We start from the raw sequence: 18,711 nt of genomic DNA, 5'->3' as shown, positions 1-18,711 counted from the left end.
CTACGTGGCATTGATTCAACAAGGTGCTGAAAGCATTCTTTAGAAATGTTGGCCCATATTGATAGGATAGCATCTTGCAGCTGATGGAGATTTGTGGGATGCACATCCAGGGCACGAAGCTCCCGTTCCACCACATCCCAAAGATGCTCTATTGGGTTGAGATCTGGTGACTGTGGGGGCCATTGTAGTACAGTGAACTCATTGTCATGTCCAAGAAACCAATTTGACATGATTCGAGCTTTGTGACATGGTGCATTATCCTGCTGGAAGTAGCCATCAGAGGATGGGTACATGGTGGTCATAAAGGGATGGACATGGTCAGAAACAATGCTCAGGTAGGCCGTGGCATTTAAACGATGCCCAATTGGCACTAAGGGGCCTAAAGTGTGCCAAGAAAACATCCCCCACACCATTACACCACCACCACCAGCCTGCACAGTGGTAACAAGGCATGATGGATCCATGTTCTCATTCTGTTTACGCCAAATTCTCACTCTACCATTTGAATGTCTCAACAGAAATCGAGACTCATCAGACCAGGCAACATTTTTCCAGTCTTCAACTGTCCAATTTTGGTGAGCTCGTGCAAATTGTAGCCTCTTTTTCCTATTTGTAGTGGAGATGAGTGGTACCCGGTGGGGTCTTCTGCTGTTGTAGCCCATCCGCTTCAAGGTTGTGCGTGTTGTGGCTTCACAAATGCTTTGCTGCATACCTCGGTTGTAACGAGTGGTTATTTCAGTCAAAGTTGCTCTTCTATCAGCTTGAATCAGTCGGCCCATTCTCCTCTGACCTCTAGCATCAACAAGGCATTTTCGCCCACAGGACTGCCGCATACTGGATGTTTTTCCCTTTGCACACCATTCTTTGTAAACCCTAGAAATGGTTGTGCGTGAAAATCCCAGTAACTGAGCAGATTGTGAAATACTCAGACCGGCCCGTCTGGCACCAACAACCATGCCACGCGCAAAATTGCTTAAATCACCTTTCTTTCCCATTCTGACATTCAGTTTGGAGTTCAGGAGATTGTCTTGACCAGGACCACAACCCTAAATGCATTGAAGCAACTGCCATGTGATTGGTTGATTAGATAATTTCATTAATGAGAAATTGAACAGGTGTTCCTAATAATCCTTTAGGTGAGTGTACATTTGAATAAATAAATAGGTATAGCTACCACTGCATATATGTCCTCATGGTTATACCAGAAGAATCTTGAAAACTGATTAGTCTAACCAGGCATCTTAGTGTGTCCTAACTTTCAGAGATTCTTCTTTCTTTGTTCAACAAACCCCCCCCTTTTTCTTCCACACTCCTCGGTGGCCCTTATTTGATCTTTGTGGCCTGTTAGCAAGCTCTTTGTGTTCTACCACGCTATATTAAAAGAACTGAATTAAGGTGTACATTATCCATTCTGGAGAAGAACAATTGGGATAAGCCACACCAACCAAAATATGTTGTTCCCAGATGTGCAACTTAAATTGGTATTACCACAAACTAACGGCCATGCCTATCTAAAGATAAGATGTGCTTTTTGAATGTGTATATTTAATGTAATGTCTTTACAAAATCTGTTGAGGTGCAACCCAAAACACCTATGCTGTATACTGATGCGAGTCAGTAACATACATTATATAAGTAGTTGTTAATTAATACAGATGGTATGAGGTGTGAACCGCTAGGCTGGTATGGCATGTTTGGTATCAAACTGATGGAAAATAACTCCTGATTCCAAATCTGGTGGTTTCCATAAAAGTGTATGTATCAAAAGTTACACCAGATTAATGAAAATCATCAGTAAAGGGGGAATCAGTCTGGTCATAAATCCCAAAAGGATTGATACAGACATCCCCTCCGAAAGCCCGCTAAATGGATGGTCAGCCATTGGTTCAGGTTTCGAATTCCTGGTCATCCCTATTCATGAACTTTAGACTATAAAACCTGGCACCTCAGAACAAAGTCAGGGGGAGTAGCAGAAAGACCATCAACGCGAAAAGAGGCAGAGAACATCAGCCCAGGAGAAGAGAAGCCCGCAAGAAGCCCTCCTGAAGCTTGCCGATGAAGGCCCAGCTAGACAGAGAACTCTAACCAAGACAAAGCTTCATAAGGAGAGAGAAACCAAGGGGATCCACTCCATTGCTCCAAACGCCGTGCCTTCCTGAGTGCCATCATCCCGTCAGGTTTGCCAAGACCGCCCCCCCCCCCCACTCTGCAACCAAGTAAACCAACTTCCTTTCATTCTAACAACCTAAGCTGTTCTGTTAACCTGCTATAAGACTTTAGGGTCGTGTTTCCACAGACTGTGCTTGCTTTGCAAAACAGTATTTCCCTTTTGAGGTTACTCATTTAAATCCAGTCATTGCATTTCCATAATTACATTGTTTGTTTCTATTCCGTTATTTTGTGTTTGTTGTTTGTGTTAAGTGTAATGTCTGTCTTATGTTAGTTGTAGTGTTAGTTAGAAATAAATGCATGTTTTTTTACACAACTTCAGCCTCCGTTCATTGAGTGCTCACAATAGTCCCTGCCTCTGTGCGACCTGGCTACAAGCTCTGCAACCTCAAACTCGCCTGAAATATCGCGAGACTCTCTCTCATCGGTTGTGAGGGGAGCTTCGCTACCGATTGTTTACATTACCTGGTGATGCTGCTCGCTGGACGAGCCTTCTAACCCAGGTTACTAAGCGATACTGGTAATTAGTGAATCCCACGCAAGTCTCACATTAACAGACTCACGGGGATCCCGCAATTGCGTTTGGAGGAGCCAATCATTCGGCATAACAACTGGTTAATAATCAGCATTAAATAATAATTAATTAAAATTAAATTAATTTCAAAACATATTGGTGGAGATATAAAAATTTACCTGAGCTAATAATTCCTACAGTGTTTAACTGGCTATAGCAAACATTTACTTAGTGATAGTGATATATTATTTCCATGGGCATGGACGTTTTATGACTTTGGAACGATTCCTTATTAGCATGACTTGCTTACACATACTTTGTGAGAACATAACTAGATCATTGTATTTGTGTATCAAGGTTGTTTGTGTATTATGTGGGAGTCTATGCATATCCTATGTACCAATTAGTTTGCTTCATTTATGCTTCTCTATGGCTGGTGGTTTGTGCATATGCATGGTTGGTAGTATATCACTGATTCTTGAAACTTTGGCAAAAACATGTCCCACTAAGAAAAGTGCTCATTCTGTTGGAAATTAATAACATTTTCATGAATAAAAAGAATCAAAGTTATAATTAGGGTGTCCTTTGTACATATGTAAGGTTCTTTTATAGGCTTATTTTTTATTTTTATTAATTTAATGATTATATGCTGGCCCATTGCCTACAAAATCAGTTGTCCTCAGATAGGAGATAATCATTTGAACATCCATCCATTATCTGCCGCTTATTTGAGGTCGGGTCGTGGGGGCAGCAGTCTCAGCAGGGAAACCCAGACTTCCCTCTCCCCGGCCACTTCATCCAGCTCCTCTGGGGGAATCCCGAGGCACTCCCAGGCCAGCCGAGAGACATAGTCCCTCCAGAGAGTCCTGGGTCTTCCCCGGGGCCTCCTCCCAGTGGGACATGCCCGGAACACCTCACCAGGGAGGCGTCCAGGAGGCATCCTAATCAGATGCCCGAGCCACCTCATCTGACTCTTCTCAATGCGGAGGAACAGCGGCTCTACTCTGAGTCCCTCTCGAATGACCAAGCTCCTTACCCTATCTCTAAGGGAGAGCCCAGCCACCCTGCGGAGGAAACTCATTTCGGCCGCTTGTACTCGTGATCTCGTTCTTTCGGTCACTACCCACAGCTCGTGACCATAGGTGAAGGTAGGAACGTAGATCGACTGGTAAATCGAGAGCTTCGCCTTTTGGCTCAGTTCCTTCTTTACCATGACAGACCGATGCAGCGCCCGCATCACTGTGGATGCCGCAACGATCCGCCTGTCGATCTCTCGCTCCATCATCCCCCCACTCGTGAACAAGACCCCGAGATACTTAAACTCCTCCACTTGGGGAAGGACCCCATCCCCGACCCGGAGAGAGCATTCTACCCTTTTCCGGCTGAGGACCATGGTCTTGGATTTGGAGGTGTTGATTCTCATCCCAGCCACTTCACACTCGGCTGCGAACTGCTCCAGTGAGAGCTGAAGGTCACGGTCCGATGAGGCCAACAGGACCACATCATCTGCAAAAAGCAGAGACCTAATCCTGAGGTCACCAACCCGGACACCCTGTTCCACGGCCTGAGCTGGTCCACTGTTCCACGGCCGGGGCGAAAACCACACTGCTCCTCCTGAATCCGAGGTTCGACAATCCGGTGGACCCTCCTCTCCAGAACCCCTGAATAGACCTTACCAGGGAGGCTGAGGAGTGTGATCCCCCTATAGTTGGAGTACACCCTCTGGTCCCCCTTCTTAAAGAGGGGGACCAGAACTTGATTAAAAAAAACTAAATGTAATAATTGAATTGAATAATATCTTTACCACATGGAAGAGTACATTGTCATATGTATTAAAAACTACAAACAGTAAGTTTTGAACAATATTTACTATTGCTTTGTGGTTGCTCAAAATGTGTCCCACATATTCATTATCACCGTTAGATATTTATAAAAAGCAATAAAATCAGGCAACTACAAGGTCACCCACATTCCTGAGGACCCCATTTTCAAACCTTCAGCTCTACTGTATGCTTCAAGATCACTCAAGCTCCTGTAAGTTTGCTATTTTCTCTTAAACTTGTTCATATTTTTGGACACTGCTACTGTCACAACCATAACATGTCAACACAGTCTCCTTTGTAAAAGAAAAATTAGATTAGATTATGACATAAATGTATACTTTTTACGAAGAGGTCTGAAGTAGCTAGCAACAGAGGGGAAACAAGATGGCTAATGTGAACAACTCATGCATATCATGTGAAAGAGTAGGTTTTTGTCACCACCGTCAGGTTTTCTGTCTGATGGTGGTGACAAAAACCTCCAAATGGTCCTCAACGGAGGCTAGAATATAATTGTTGATCACAATAAATATCAATATGACCTGCGATGTTTCGTTAACCTCTTTTGTATTTTTTATTTATGTAATTCCCCCTATATTTCTTCCATATCGTTCAACCCTAGGGGATGAGGTGTGCCTTCCCCCTCTCTCTCTCAATTCACTATAATGTCATGTTCATTCGGCTTACATCACCCAACATTCACAACATTCCTCCATATTAGACCAAATAAATAAAAAATAATTTGCCTTTTATTGTGTCTGATGGTGTTGACAAAAACAAAGTAATAACTGAAAAAACGCCTATTTTATGAAAAAAATACAAAATGAGGAGGTTGCACCGGTACATTGCTGAACAGCCAAGACCTTGGTCTAACGATATACTTTCAGATTTTGCAATTTAAGTAACTTTTTATTTTCAGAATTAAAACCTGTTTTATCCAAATTCCCAAGAATCAGTGATATGTGAAACTGATATTTATAAACTGATAAATACCATTCCACACATAAAAATGTGTGTATGTATATTTTACACACCCAAATTTTCGTAATAATGGTTAATAAATAAGACCCCAACTGCAGATCAGATTATGATCCTCCAAATACTTTTTGACTTAACATGTTCAAAAGATCAAATTTTGACTGCTTTCACCCTTTCCTGTGATGCCAATAAGGGCGCTTTTCCACCACACCAAGAATGGTACATTTGGTACTCTTGCTTTTCCATTGACTTCCAGTCGAGAATCAATAGCTAAAGTTCCAGTACCGAGAGTACCACACCAGCTGTTTGGCTGGTTATCGAGCTTCTGAAACACAATACAAATGCCACCTTGAAAACAGTTACAAAATCAGAAAACTATAATAAACAAAGTAAAAAATAATTAATTGCGATCTGCCAAGAAGAACAGATACATCAAAAAGATCAGGATGGCATGACAAGAAATTTTAAAAGTATTTTGTAGCACAGCACAACAACGCATATAGAGTGCTGTCCTGGCAATGTGATTTTGTTGTAATAAATATTGCGATATTTATGAAGCAAAAAGGAGTTTGTAAATTTGTCACAAACCGGTCTAGGAGTGCTTTAAAACAGCAATAATGAAAATAATTACTACTGTCTGGGAGAATGCATGCAGTGCTCATACAAAAGTAGCAGAGGTAACCTATGACAGAGTAAAAATGTTTTAGCAAAAACTTCCTGCGCTATAATGTCCATATACAGAACTAAAATAAGAAAAATCCTGATTTTAATCTAGCTTACTAGCGATATGAGAATTGCAGGTGCATAACATGCAATGGTAGTATTAATATCGCACATCATCCAGCCCTATAAAATACTCCAGCCATTTTTTGAATTCAGTACATAATACCCCCACTTCATGCCGTGATGTCATTCAGCGCCAGTACTAGTTTTTACGGCAGTGGAAAACTAACACCGTACTTTTGGTACCTTCTCGAAGTACCAAATTTCTGGTACCTGTTGTGGTGGAAAAGTTCCTTACATGGCATTGCTTCAATTTTGGGGTGATCAGTATCAAAATTAAATCGCTTGTAGTTTGGCACCCATACAACTCCAATGTAAAGTTTGAAAAAGATCCATCAAAACCTTTTCAAGTTATCATCTTAACAGGATCAAGTGTCAAAACTGCCCTTTTTTTTGTTGCCACTGTATGGTGCTGCTTCGATGTTGGGGAAATCCATTGTAAAAGTTTAAGCAGGTATATTTTGTTACCCTTACAATGTCTCCACAAAGTCTAACAAAGATCCAACAAGTGGTTTTTGAGTTATATTCTTAAAAAGCAGTGTGTCTGTGTTGGCAGTAGTGGACTGGTCCCAAAACCATATGTATTCCCCAGCACCCCAGGAATACAACTACTAAAGTTTATAGAAGAGATTTGGTACTGAATGGGATTAGGGCCACCACTAATGACTTTTTTTCAATGAATTAATCTATCAACTATTTTACCAATTGGTTGATTAATCTAAAAGGTTAATTTTCCTCCAGAGAATCACATTGACCATTTAATTTAAGATCATTTTATTTTGATAAACTGTATGTAACTGCAGGGCTTTAGATAATGGATGCCGGCATTTCGGCAGTAAATGAACATTATTTTCACCCACAGTTTGATAAACAGATTAATAATATGTCTAAAATATTAATGAGATGCATACTTTGATGCTCAAAATTAGTAATCTGTATAAATTTGGAATATCCTTATGCATATTAAATTCGGTTAGCGGAACACGCCACATGTGATTGTTTTTGTAAATCCTGGAATCAATAAGTACTTAAGTCGCGGGACAGCGTCTTTTCAAAGTGGAGATATTGTGGCAACATAAGGTAAAAAGATGGTGGTGATGGTGTGACACGGCTTTTTACAGATTAAAGTCTGACAGTTTTTTGTGGTAAATATAGTTCTGTTTCACTCAAGAAAGGCTGCCAGACGGCTAGCCCAGAGGGCTGGAATATAATCCGCGCATGCGCGAGTTCTGAGGTAGACCTATAACAAAACATTACTTACATGTGAGTGTGCACGTCACTGGATATAACTGTGAGCGTGGCACACGATCGTCCTCTTTTAATCCCTCACGCGATCTGATAAGGTAAGACTTGATCTCTGCTAGCGAGGTGCCTATTGACAGTCTACTGTCTGAGAGCCGGTAACTGTTGTTACTCCTCTCCAGGCTATAGTTCGCTACTTTGATCGCACTACCTTATAAGTTAGCTATCGCCGCTTAGTAAGGTAAAGTTTATTCTCCCGTAAGGGAGAATATTTTGCTCGGCTATTCGGTGCGTACATGTCTCCCCGAACGGAGATCTAATGGTATGTTTCTGCGTAAGCTGATTTATGTTTTTGGACGTTTTTGCATAGAAGGGAGAAAAGAGAACCCAGAAGCATTTTCTGGCTGTGTCTCTTGAAATTGCTGCTGGCACCATATCTGGTGCCATTATGTGGCTTGCTGGTACCGCTGTGGAGCTAATTCTCCCGTAGAGTGGACTGCCGCGATTCTCACTCTGTCGAGTGAGTCATTCGCCTGGCTTGTTAGCCCATTTGACAAAGAAGAGAACCTAGAGAAATCTCTCTGGCTGCATCTCTTGTCACTCTTGTTGCTAGCACCACACCTGGTGCCATTGTGTGGCGTGCTGGTACAGTCTCTGGTACCATTGCATTGTAGCTCTGTTGGTACCATATCTGGTACCATTCTAGCGGTGCTACTGGCTTAATATCTGGAATCATTCTGTATTCAGATATATATATACATTATATGAAGAATTGTTGTTTGCCATTAGGCTATCATGCCTGGATTTCACAACTGCTCTAACTGCAAAAGCAGAATGCCAGTGGAAGATGGTCATACTCTTTGTGTGACATGTCTGGGCCCGGAGCATGCGATTGCTTCGAAGGCAGACCCTTCCAGCTACCCAAACTGTCTTCCTTTCTCTGCACGTACTCTATTGAGTAGGGTAAATAAAGTTAGGGGGGACAAGGTGTCTACATCTTCCCGGGAGTCGTCCGAGATGAGTTCACAGCCGCCGTCTCAGCCCGCTTCTCAGGAGTTGCGTGCCCACGAAGTGACGGGCACTGATCCGCCAACTTCAGGCAAAAAACACAGAAAGAGGAAACATGAGGCCTATGACGCTCTCGCCAATACAATGGCCTCTCTGGTGAAAGAGGTTTCATCTTTGGCATCTAGCCAGCAGTGGATGATGCAGCAACTCACTGAGCGACACACAGTCCCATCAGGGCACTCTGGTGAAGCATCTTCATCTCGGCAGCTGGTTTCCCAGGCTGCTGATGATGACGCGGAGCTGCTATCAGTGATGGCATCTGGTAACCTGGATGGTGAATATATGGGCGACTTAGCAACATCTCCTCACCCTTCTGATCTGAGCTCAGGTCATGGCTCTTCCCTGCGGTCTGCTCCACCTGAGACATCTGGTGCTCTCTCTGGGGACGAATTCTTTGCCCTGATGTGTAGGGCCACTAAACGTCTCCATGTAGATATGCCTACGGCACCTGAAACCCAGCCTTCTCGGTTCGATAGGAAGAGAGAGGCAATGAATAAGCCATGTTCTCTCCCTGTTCTCCCAGACTTTGCTAGGGAAATGACATCTGTATGGGAGCACCCGGAGGTAGCTAACCTGCCTATGAGAGAGTGGGCGCAGTTTGCCAACATCCAGGGAGCGGATGAGATAGGTTTTGGTGCTTATCCGGCAATGGATGACTCTATTGCTGCTCTCGTTCTCCCTCCCACAGCTCTTGTGGGGAAGGATCCTTCATGCCCAAATAAACAGTGTCGTGCCACTGATAAATGGTTAAAGAAAACGTTCTACAATACAGCCTACGGAGCACGCCTCATGAACACAACATCCGTGCTCATGCTGTATCAAATGGAGCTCATTGATGACCTCTCTGCTGCTCCCGCTCAGGAAGTGGTAGAGGAGCTAAGAAAAGTATCTGAGATCCTGGTGCACCTCGCCAGGGGTGCGGCGCACTCCAGTGGAAGGTCCATTGCATCACTGTGGATGGCACGAAGACACCTGTGGCTGGCTCAGTCAAAGCTTCCTGAGCTGGACAGGAACACGCTCATGAAGCTGCCTCTTACCCCTGGTTTCACCTTTGGCCCTGGAGCGGTTGACATGCTTCGCCGGGCCAAGGAATCTAGGGAATCCAAGAGGGAATGGGAACAGTTGAAGCCAAGACCTCCGCCACCAAAACGCCAACGACCAGGCTGGGGCTATGCACATAACCCCACATTGCCCTCTTCAAGAGGCCGTCCCAATATGCCGGTGAATGTGCAGAGACAACCTGTGCATGCCTCTGCTGCGGTAAGCCGCCGCCCTGGGACTCTTGCTAGGCCTCGACAGCGTGGCAGCCACAGACCTCGCGCTGCTCATCCGACTGCTCCGCAGCCCTCTTCCTGACATTCGAGGGGCTCATCCTCATGACTTCTCCCACACTCAGATACTGGTGCATCTCTCCGATGGTGGAACATGTCCCGGAATCTGTACACAGGTGTGCGGTTAGGCAGAATCTACCGCCGCGAAGTTCTGACCACAGACGCTTCCCTGTCAGGTTGGGGGGCGGTCTGGAATGGTGTGGGAGCCCGGGGAGTCTGGCATCCACCATGGGACACAGCCCATATCAATGTCCTCGAGCTGAGAACAATATATCTCGCTCTCCGTCATTTCTTAACAGTGCTTCAGAACAAGCATGTGCTAATTCGGACGGACAATATGTCAGCGATAGCTTACATACACTCACCTAAAGGATTATTAGGAACACCATACTAATACAGTGTTTGACCCCCTTTCGCCTTCAGAACTGCCTTAATTCTACGTGGCATTGATTCAAAAAGGTGCTGAAAGCAATCTTTAGAAATGTTGGCCCATATTGATAAGATAACATCTTGCAGTTGATGGAGATTTGTGGGATGCACATCCAGGGCACGAAGCTCCCGTTCCACCACATCCCAAAGATGCTCTATTGGGTTGAGATCTGGTGACTGTGGGGGCCATTTTAGTACAGTGATCTCATTGTCATGTTCACGAAACCAATTTGAAATGATTCAAGCTTTGTGACATGGTGCATTATCCTGCTGGAAGTAGCCATCAGAGGATGGGTACATGGTGGTCATAAAGGGATGTACATGGTCAGAAACAATGCTCAGGTAGGCCGTGGCATTTAAACGATGCCCAATTGGCACTAAGGGGCCTTGAATTTGAATGTCTCAACAGAAATCGAGACTCATCAGACCAGGCAACATTTTTCCAGTCTTCAACTGTCCAATTTTGGTGAGCTCGTGCAAATTGTAGCCTCTTTTTCCTATTTGTAGTGGAGATGAGTGGTACCCGGTGGGGTCTTCTACTGTTGTAGCCCATCCGCCTCAAGGTTGTACGTGTTGTGGCTTCACAAATGCTTTGCTGCATACCTCGGTTGTAACGAGTGGTTATTTCAGTCAAAGTTGCTCTTCTATCAGCTTGAATCAGTCGGCCCATTCTCCTCTGACCTCTAGCATCAACAAGGCATTTTCGCCCACAGGACTGCCGCATACTGGATGTTTTTCCCGTTGCACACCATTCTTTGTAAACCCTAGAAATGGTTGTGCGTGAAAATCCCAGTAACTGAGCAGATTGTGAAATACTCAGACCGGCCATGCCACGCTCAAAATTGCTTAAATCACCTTTCTTTCCCATTCTGACATTCAGTTTGGAGTTCAGGAGATTGTCTTGACCAGGACCACACCCCTAAATGCATTGAAGCAACTGCCATGTGATTGGTTGATTAGATAATTGCATTAATGAGAAATTGAACAGGTGTTCCTAATAATCCTTTAGGTGAGTGTAAATCGCCAGGGAGGTCTGAGGTCTCAGGCCTTGCACAGCGTAGCCCAGGAACTCCTCCTTTGGGCAGACACCTGTCTTTGCTCGGTCAGAGCAGTCCACTTGCCAGGCGCTCTGAATTCCGCAGCAGATCTATTGTCAAGAGGCAAGCCACACCCAAGCGAATGGAGACTGCACCCAGCCACAGTGTGTCTGATTTGGGCTCGTTTTGGGAAGGCACACGTCGATCTTTTCGCCTCAAGGGAGTCCACACACTGCCCGCTTTGGTTCTCCTTAAGCTAAGACGACGCACCTCTAGGGGTGGACGCTCTGGCACACGAATGGCCCAAGGGTCTTCTGTATGCCTTCCCCCCCCTTTCCCTGATTCCAGCGGTGCTGGAGAAGACAAGGAGGGAGAACCTGGATGTTCTGTTGGTGGCTCCACACCGCCCTCAGGCGACTTGGTTTGCGGAAGTTCAGATCCTCCTTTCAGGCAAACCGTGGCAAATCCCACTGAGGGAGGATCTATTGTCGCAAGCAGGGGGGGAGCTGTGGCACCCGACACCATCCATTCTCAATCTGTGGGTTTGGCCGTTGAGAGGGACACTCTCCTCGCTCAAGGGTTATCCATTGCAGTAGTAAAGACTTTGCAGTGCGCTAGGGCCCCGTCAACAAGGGCACTATATTCTTACAGATGGGAAGTTTTCAAGACTTGGTGTGAACAGCGGCATGAGTGAACCCCGGTCCTACCCCCTGAGTTCAGTTCTTGAGTTTTTACAGGAACAGTTAGACCAGGGCAAGTCCCCTTCAACTTTGAAGGTCTTTCTTGCAGCGATATCAGCTTGCCATGAGAGAGTAGATGCTAACCCCTTGTCTATTCAGTTCATAAAAGGGGTTCAACGGCTTCGCCCCAGGAGGCTTCCCTCTGTGCCTGCATGGCAACTTAATGTTGTCCTTGATGCACTGCTGAAGCCTCCATTTGAGCCCATTGCGAACATTGACCTCAAGTGGCTTTCTCAGAAGGTGGCTTTCTTGCTGGCCATCACCTCGGCCAAGCGCGTTGGGGAGCTTCATGCACTGTCTGTGCATGCTGATTGCTTCCATGTGAACCCGGATGGGGCTGGCGTTGTGCTACGTCCTAACCCGGCTTTCATGCCTAAGGTTCTTTCGGTGCGGAACCTGAATCAGGTGATTGTTTTGGACCCTTTTCACCCTCCTCCCTTTGAGTCAGAGGAGGATCAAACACTTCATACTCTGTGTCCTGTGCGGGCTCTCCTCTGTTATGTTGATCGAACAAAAAGTTTTCGTTTGACAGATCAGCTCTTTGTCTGCCATGGTGCTGGGCAGAGGGGTAAGGCCCTTTCTAAACGGAGGCTGTCACGCTGGGTAGTTGACACTATAAAGCAGGCTTACCAGCTTTCTGGTCTCCCATCTCCAGTGGCCATGGTTGCACACTCTACCCGGGGCGTTGCTACTTCTTGGGCTCTCCTTAAAGGGGTCCCCTTGCAGGATATTTGCCAGGCAGCCTGTTGGTCCTCGCCTTTGACCTTTGCACGGTTTTACAACCTGAATGTGGTATCTCCTTTGTCCTTCGGGAATGCTGTCTTGAGTTCCTGAGTTCAATCCTACGAAGTTTCATCTGACTTCATACAGTTAACCAATTCAGTCTTGTTGGCATAATGTTTGTATTTCAATGAAGGTCGTAAAGGCACTTTGTGTATTGTGTCGTTTGTACATCTGCTGAAATGATTGTCCTCCGCGACGTTGGGGTATACATATATTCCAGCCCTCTGGGCTAGCCGTCTGGCAGCCTTTCTTGAGTGAAACAGAACGTTGGGTTACGGATGTAACCTTGGTTCTGTGAAGGAAAGAAAGGCTGCCAGACTTTGTCGTCACTCTGGTCTTCGTGTTCAGGATTTTATGAGGACGATCGTGTGCCACGCTCACAGTTATATCCAGTGACGTGCACACTCACATGTAAGTAATGTTTTGTTATAGGTCTACCTCAGAACTCGCACATGCGCGGATTATATTCCAGCCCTCTGGGCTAGCCGTCTGGCAGCCTTTCTTTCCTTCACAGAACCAAGGTTACATCTGTAACCCAACGTTTTCATTTTCATTTCAGTTCACGATTTAAAAAAATTTACTTTCAATTTTAGTTTACGATAACGACACTGGTCCCAAAAAGCCTGATATGCACAAACACACAGACACACACACACTGGTACCATCAATCAATGCAGAATAAGCCCAGATTTGACCCTAAACATTTTCTCAAACACTTACTCAATGAAGGTAATATTTTAAGGTAGCAGGCAGACAACTTTATGGATTTAATAATGAGTGTATTTAGCATCTATAAGGATGGAAGATATTAAAAAGCTTTCTATACTAATGGAAATTTAACAAACATGAATTGACAACACTTGCGGTGGTTTTCCCTATACTGGCAGCCCATCATCCAGACTAGTGCCTGCGTGTTTTCTCTCATGCACAGCATTTGTGCATAGCGTTCATATACCATCGAACTTTTCAGTGTACAAACCACCTTTTTATTTTGTGATAATTTGAACTGCTCCCATAATCACATAGCAATATTGAAAAAAAAATATTTCTTATGAATTGAAGCATTATAGAAATTAAAGGTAAAATTATTGAATGTGTCGATTTTAAATATTGATGTTGATGCATTTTCAGCATAAATGTTATTAACTACATTGACAAATCGCAGCAGCCCAAAATAGGATGCAAAAAAACCTTTCAAACTATAAAATATTTTCAGTATTTTCATTCCGATAACTGCATTAGGGCTGTACATGCAGCATAAATTGATATTGTGAGTCTACAATTTATTAAGCAATTTACCATTATCAAGCATTTTGAAAGTTACTAACAGAAAATATTATTGGGCATGAACACCATTTATGCTCTGGTTTAGTTAGTTTAAGATTAAGAAAATGTGGGTTAGGACTGTGCCTGTGATTGGAATGTCATCAGTTCAACACCTTTGGCCAGCAGAATGATGTCACCGTGGGACCCTTGACCAAGACCCTTAACCTCAAATTCTCCAGGGGTTCTGGATGTTGGTTGGTCCTGTGCTCTGACCCCTCGAACTTGAACCTGTCTGTATGTCTCATGTACTTATTTTCCACTAGTGGAAAGTTGGTACTGTTTTCAGTGCTGAAAAGGAGCTAGTTCTCAGATGGTTCTCAAGTTGGATGACCTGAGAACCAGCTCAATTTCCACTGGTTAACTGATCAACACAACATTTATAACAGACAGCCAGTAAGAACACAACAGCAGGCATATAATGTTCTTGAGTACATTAAATTATGTTTTTGGATGGAGCATATTTTGGCTAATGATAACTTAAGTTCTGGTTCTGAACTTAGCATCAGTTGAAACATTTTTTACGAATCATTAGCTAGCTACATTTATAGCATTACTAATTAATACAGACGCTCCTCTACTTACGAATGAAATATGTTCCGAACGGCCGTCCGTAACTTGAAATGTTCGTAAGCCGTTATTCAACATCATTTTAAGGGTATACACAAATAGAAAGAACTAGGATGCTGGGAGTACACACACTACACTGCAGTGTGGCGGGAGTAGTGGGCAGAAGTTGTACTAGGCGGAACTGGTGCGCAGAAAAAAAAAATTGATGTTGCAGACAGGAAATGGGAGCCCAATGAACACAATTTGGACTTACAGTTCATATGTCTGAAAGTACGCAAGTAGAGCAGCGTCTGTAGTTACAATTGTTTGCAGCATCTCTGCTGTGTAGAAATCAAAATATTGGAAATAAATGTGGCTCTGCTGAAGTTTACAGTGCATTATAGCCCCTCCCCACATACAAACATCATAGGTTTGCAGTTACAGACCAGCAACTCTCAGGGGTTTTTCTGGCACAGCATCAGTTTATTTGGCATTAGAAAAGCATAGAATCAGTATCAAATTAGGCACCAGCTCAGCATTAGTACCAGCATCACATTGGTGGAAATTGGTTAATGGAGAAGTGGTGGTGACCTAATGGTTAGGGAAGCATACTTCCCATCAAAAGATTGCTGGTTCGAAGCCCCTGAGCAAGGTACTGCCCTCACGCTCTGTTCCCTGGGTGCTAAACAATAACTGCTGACTCCAATGTCAGACATGGGTTAAAAGAAGAGCACACATTTCATTTTTGTGCACCAAGTGCTGTCAACATTGACAATCAGTCACTTTGACTTTAAAGGCGGGACATGGATTTCCCCATGGGAATGAATAAAGTATCACTATTGTAATTTACTAGCTAAAATGGACTTAGGTGAAGGAAATCTTTACCTGAAAACTAACAGATATGAACATCAAGATATTTCTCTACTCAGTTGGTGAGCTCTAGTCTCCATACCTGCAGCCCGCTTTCTCTTTGGTGCCCGTTTACTTGTCTTCTCATTTTTTCCTTTCTTGCCCCTTTTAGTCTTTTTATGATCATAGTCGCTGCCCCCTTCATTGTCATCTTCCTCTGCAAAATCATTATCCTCTTCACTCCCAAAATCATCTAAAAGAGAAGGCAAAATGTTGTACATAACTAAAAACCAAAACGGTTGTGCTTCAATGGTTAGAAGGGCATTTGACTGACAGGACAGGACAGGCAGACATTTTTCAGGTGGTACCCTCAGAAACTTAACTTTTACCATATTGTGACAAGTTTTGAAATAGTAAGAATTAAAAGTAATACTAAGATATTACATATGATGTTAATTGAAAAGGTTCACAAGCAGACCCACCTGCTGAATCATTTTTGGATTTGGAGTCTTGGTCATCTGAGTTGTCACTAAAAGAGCAGTGGAAGAAGACAGTCAGTGTGAAACATTCTCTGAAAGATTGCCACTGTTTTAGCCAAACATGAATGAGACCAAAAAAGAAGGAAGCACGCTGGACTGCTGACTAGGTCACAGATTGTTTGGTGAGCAGGTAAAGGACAAGCTAATCAAGGCAAATATACTAGAGCTGATACAATTACTCAATTAAACTCAACTACAATTTTTTTAAAGCATCAACAAAAATAGCCAAAGCCTCAGTTGTGTGGAAGCACTTCATTCATTAAAAGTGAATGAAAATGCAATCATCTGTCTCACTTGCTCAAATATCCAACATACCGTAGATATGTGCCATTTAGCCTCTCGGAGTAGCATAGCATAAAACACCAAAATATGGGCGCGTGGCATGGAAATGACTCTCATTTTGATATTCACTTAAGTCCTTTTAATTGCATTTTTCACTACACGTCATATGCCTCTACACAGCCAAATGCAATGTTGCAGTCTTCAGAAAGCCAACCACGTAACATGATGACACTTTTGCATTTATTACACATTTATAAATAAATGTTTCAATCCAAAACACATGAATAATTATACAAGAATAAGATAACAGAATAGTATGTAAAAATATATTACTTTATATCAGGGGTCTCAAACTCCAGTCCTGGGGGGCTGGAGCCCAGTGTAGCTTAGTTCTTTCCTTGTTCCACCACAAATGATTCAGCACAAGGGCTGTGTGGTAATTAGCACAAGGAGTTGAATCAGGTGTGTTAAATGAGGGTGAACCAAAAACTGTGTAGCACAACCACAACAAAACAACACATTAAAATTTGGTCACATAAAACACTTGCATGCAGAGAAAGTAAATTGCAATGACATCACCATGCATTTAAAATCTTTCAGTGGAACAAGGGCTTGAAGTTGAAGCTTTGATTGCAAGTCATTCCAGGTATGAGGTGCTGAAAACCTAAAAGCTTTCTTGCCCAGTTCAGATCGTACTTTAGGGACAACAAACTGCAGAACATCCATAGATCTAAGATTGTAACTTCCATGTTTCCTTGTTAAGAAACAGGATAGATAAGAAGGAGCAAATCTCAGCGCCCCATGGTATACACTTATCCAGCATACAATGAGGCGAAGTGTTCATATACATCTCCATAGTCCATAATAGGTAAAAAAAAAAAGTTGTTTCGACCAATTTCTGTTTCACACGTAAGGAAAAGCAAGACTTATTTATATAGTAAAATCCTAAAAGAAGTCTCAGTTTTTTTACAACATACTGAATATGCTCCTTAAAAGTCAAATGATCATCTATTAAAAATTCTAGATATTTAAAAGTAGACACCAACTCCATTTGTCGTCCATTCCTAGTTAAGATTTTCTCGTTCGGTGCAGATCTCACCATTTTTGAAGCAGCAAACAACATACATTTTGTTTTCTCTACATTAAAAACAAGTTGCAGATGACAAAGCTGATCTTGCACTGTATCAAATGCCAATTGTAAAGACTGAAAGGCCTTTGTTATGTTAAATGTTAAAGTTCACCAGGGAAAACTGTATTAACAACATTTCGTCGGACACTAGCGATGCTTTGAAAACGCCCGTAACTTTAAAAGCTGCAGTCTTGCAGTATTTCGGGTTCAGAACGCACAAACAGACAGATGAGCTTGACAAAAGCAAAGCGATTTGCTTTCCCTCTGGAGTCTAGGGGTAGGGAACACACTTTCAAAGACTGGGGCATGGTCACACATTTCATTCAATATCATAAACTTAATTAATTAATGGCAAATAAATTATTTCTGTTTGTTTTTGCATTAAACTCATCTTTATCTTAGTGTACTTATGTCAGATTTATGTTAAGTTTGTAATTTGACAACAAAGAATAGACATTGCAAAATGCAGTTTGGAACAATTGCAGACACATTATAAAAGTACATAGTAAGCAATGCTGGCACTTTGTTTTGATCCCAGATATCTGATCAGCAAAGTCTTGGCTACATGAAGATGACTAAATGGTGTAGTAGCAACATTCAGTTGGATAAATAAGAAAAACCGAACTCATGTCACTATTTCTGGCTCCTTTCATTGAATATGTAGCAACTTTCATGTGTATGAATGAGCCATTGACACCTGGCCACATCCCCCCCCCCTTATGGTGCCGACAGGGATGTATCTGGATCGCGTTTCACCGTTGCGTTGTTCATCAAATTACCATGCGAATGCGATTTGAATACGCACTAATGCGGCTATTTAGAATGTGAATAGCGATCTTCGGGTGAGAGCGGTACTACACGATCCAGGTAAAACAAAGTAAGGTGACTTGGTTTACTTTTTTGCCGATTTAATTTTAAAAACTTTAATACTTCCGATAATGGACGTTTTGAAAAGAAGACCGATTACGGATTTAGTCAGGCAATGCCTTTCTATTTTCAATTTATTTTCAATTTACAGTTCAAGTTTAAAATGTCCAGTTTACATGTTCGCACTTTAAACTTCGTTTTTCACATTGTAACTGAATTAAAATAGCATTTGTCTTCAACAACAACAGCTTTTGGGTGAATTCTTTATGTCATATTTTT

The 18,711-nt window shown here is 43.0% G+C and overlaps 1 protein-coding gene across 2 annotated transcripts in view; it reads right to left on the bottom strand.

Annotated features, from left to right (window-relative positions):
* The window catches only part of nucks1a (nuclear casein kinase and cyclin-dependent kinase substrate 1a), an 88,827-nt gene that overhangs the window by 6,742 nt on the left and 63,374 nt on the right, over window positions 1–18,711 (bottom strand). For both annotated transcript variants that reach the window (XM_072715770.1, XM_072715771.1), the window contains 2 exons: window positions 16,098–16,144; window positions 15,725–15,868 (listed from right to left, as the gene is read on the bottom strand). In XM_072715770.1, coding sequence (XP_072571871.1) covers window positions 15,725–15,868; window positions 16,098–16,144 — 191 coding nt within the window. The remainder of the gene's footprint in view (window positions 1–15,724; window positions 15,869–16,097; window positions 16,145–18,711) is intronic.

Source organism: Paramormyrops kingsleyae, chromosome 8, assembly GCF_048594095.1.
Source record: "Paramormyrops kingsleyae isolate MSU_618 chromosome 8, PKINGS_0.4, whole genome shotgun sequence".
In the NCBI taxonomy this organism is placed as follows: Eukaryota; Metazoa; Chordata; class Actinopteri; order Osteoglossiformes; family Mormyridae; genus Paramormyrops; species Paramormyrops kingsleyae.
Note: the sequence above shows the minus strand (reverse complement) of the source record. Positions and strands in the feature narration are given on the sequence as shown.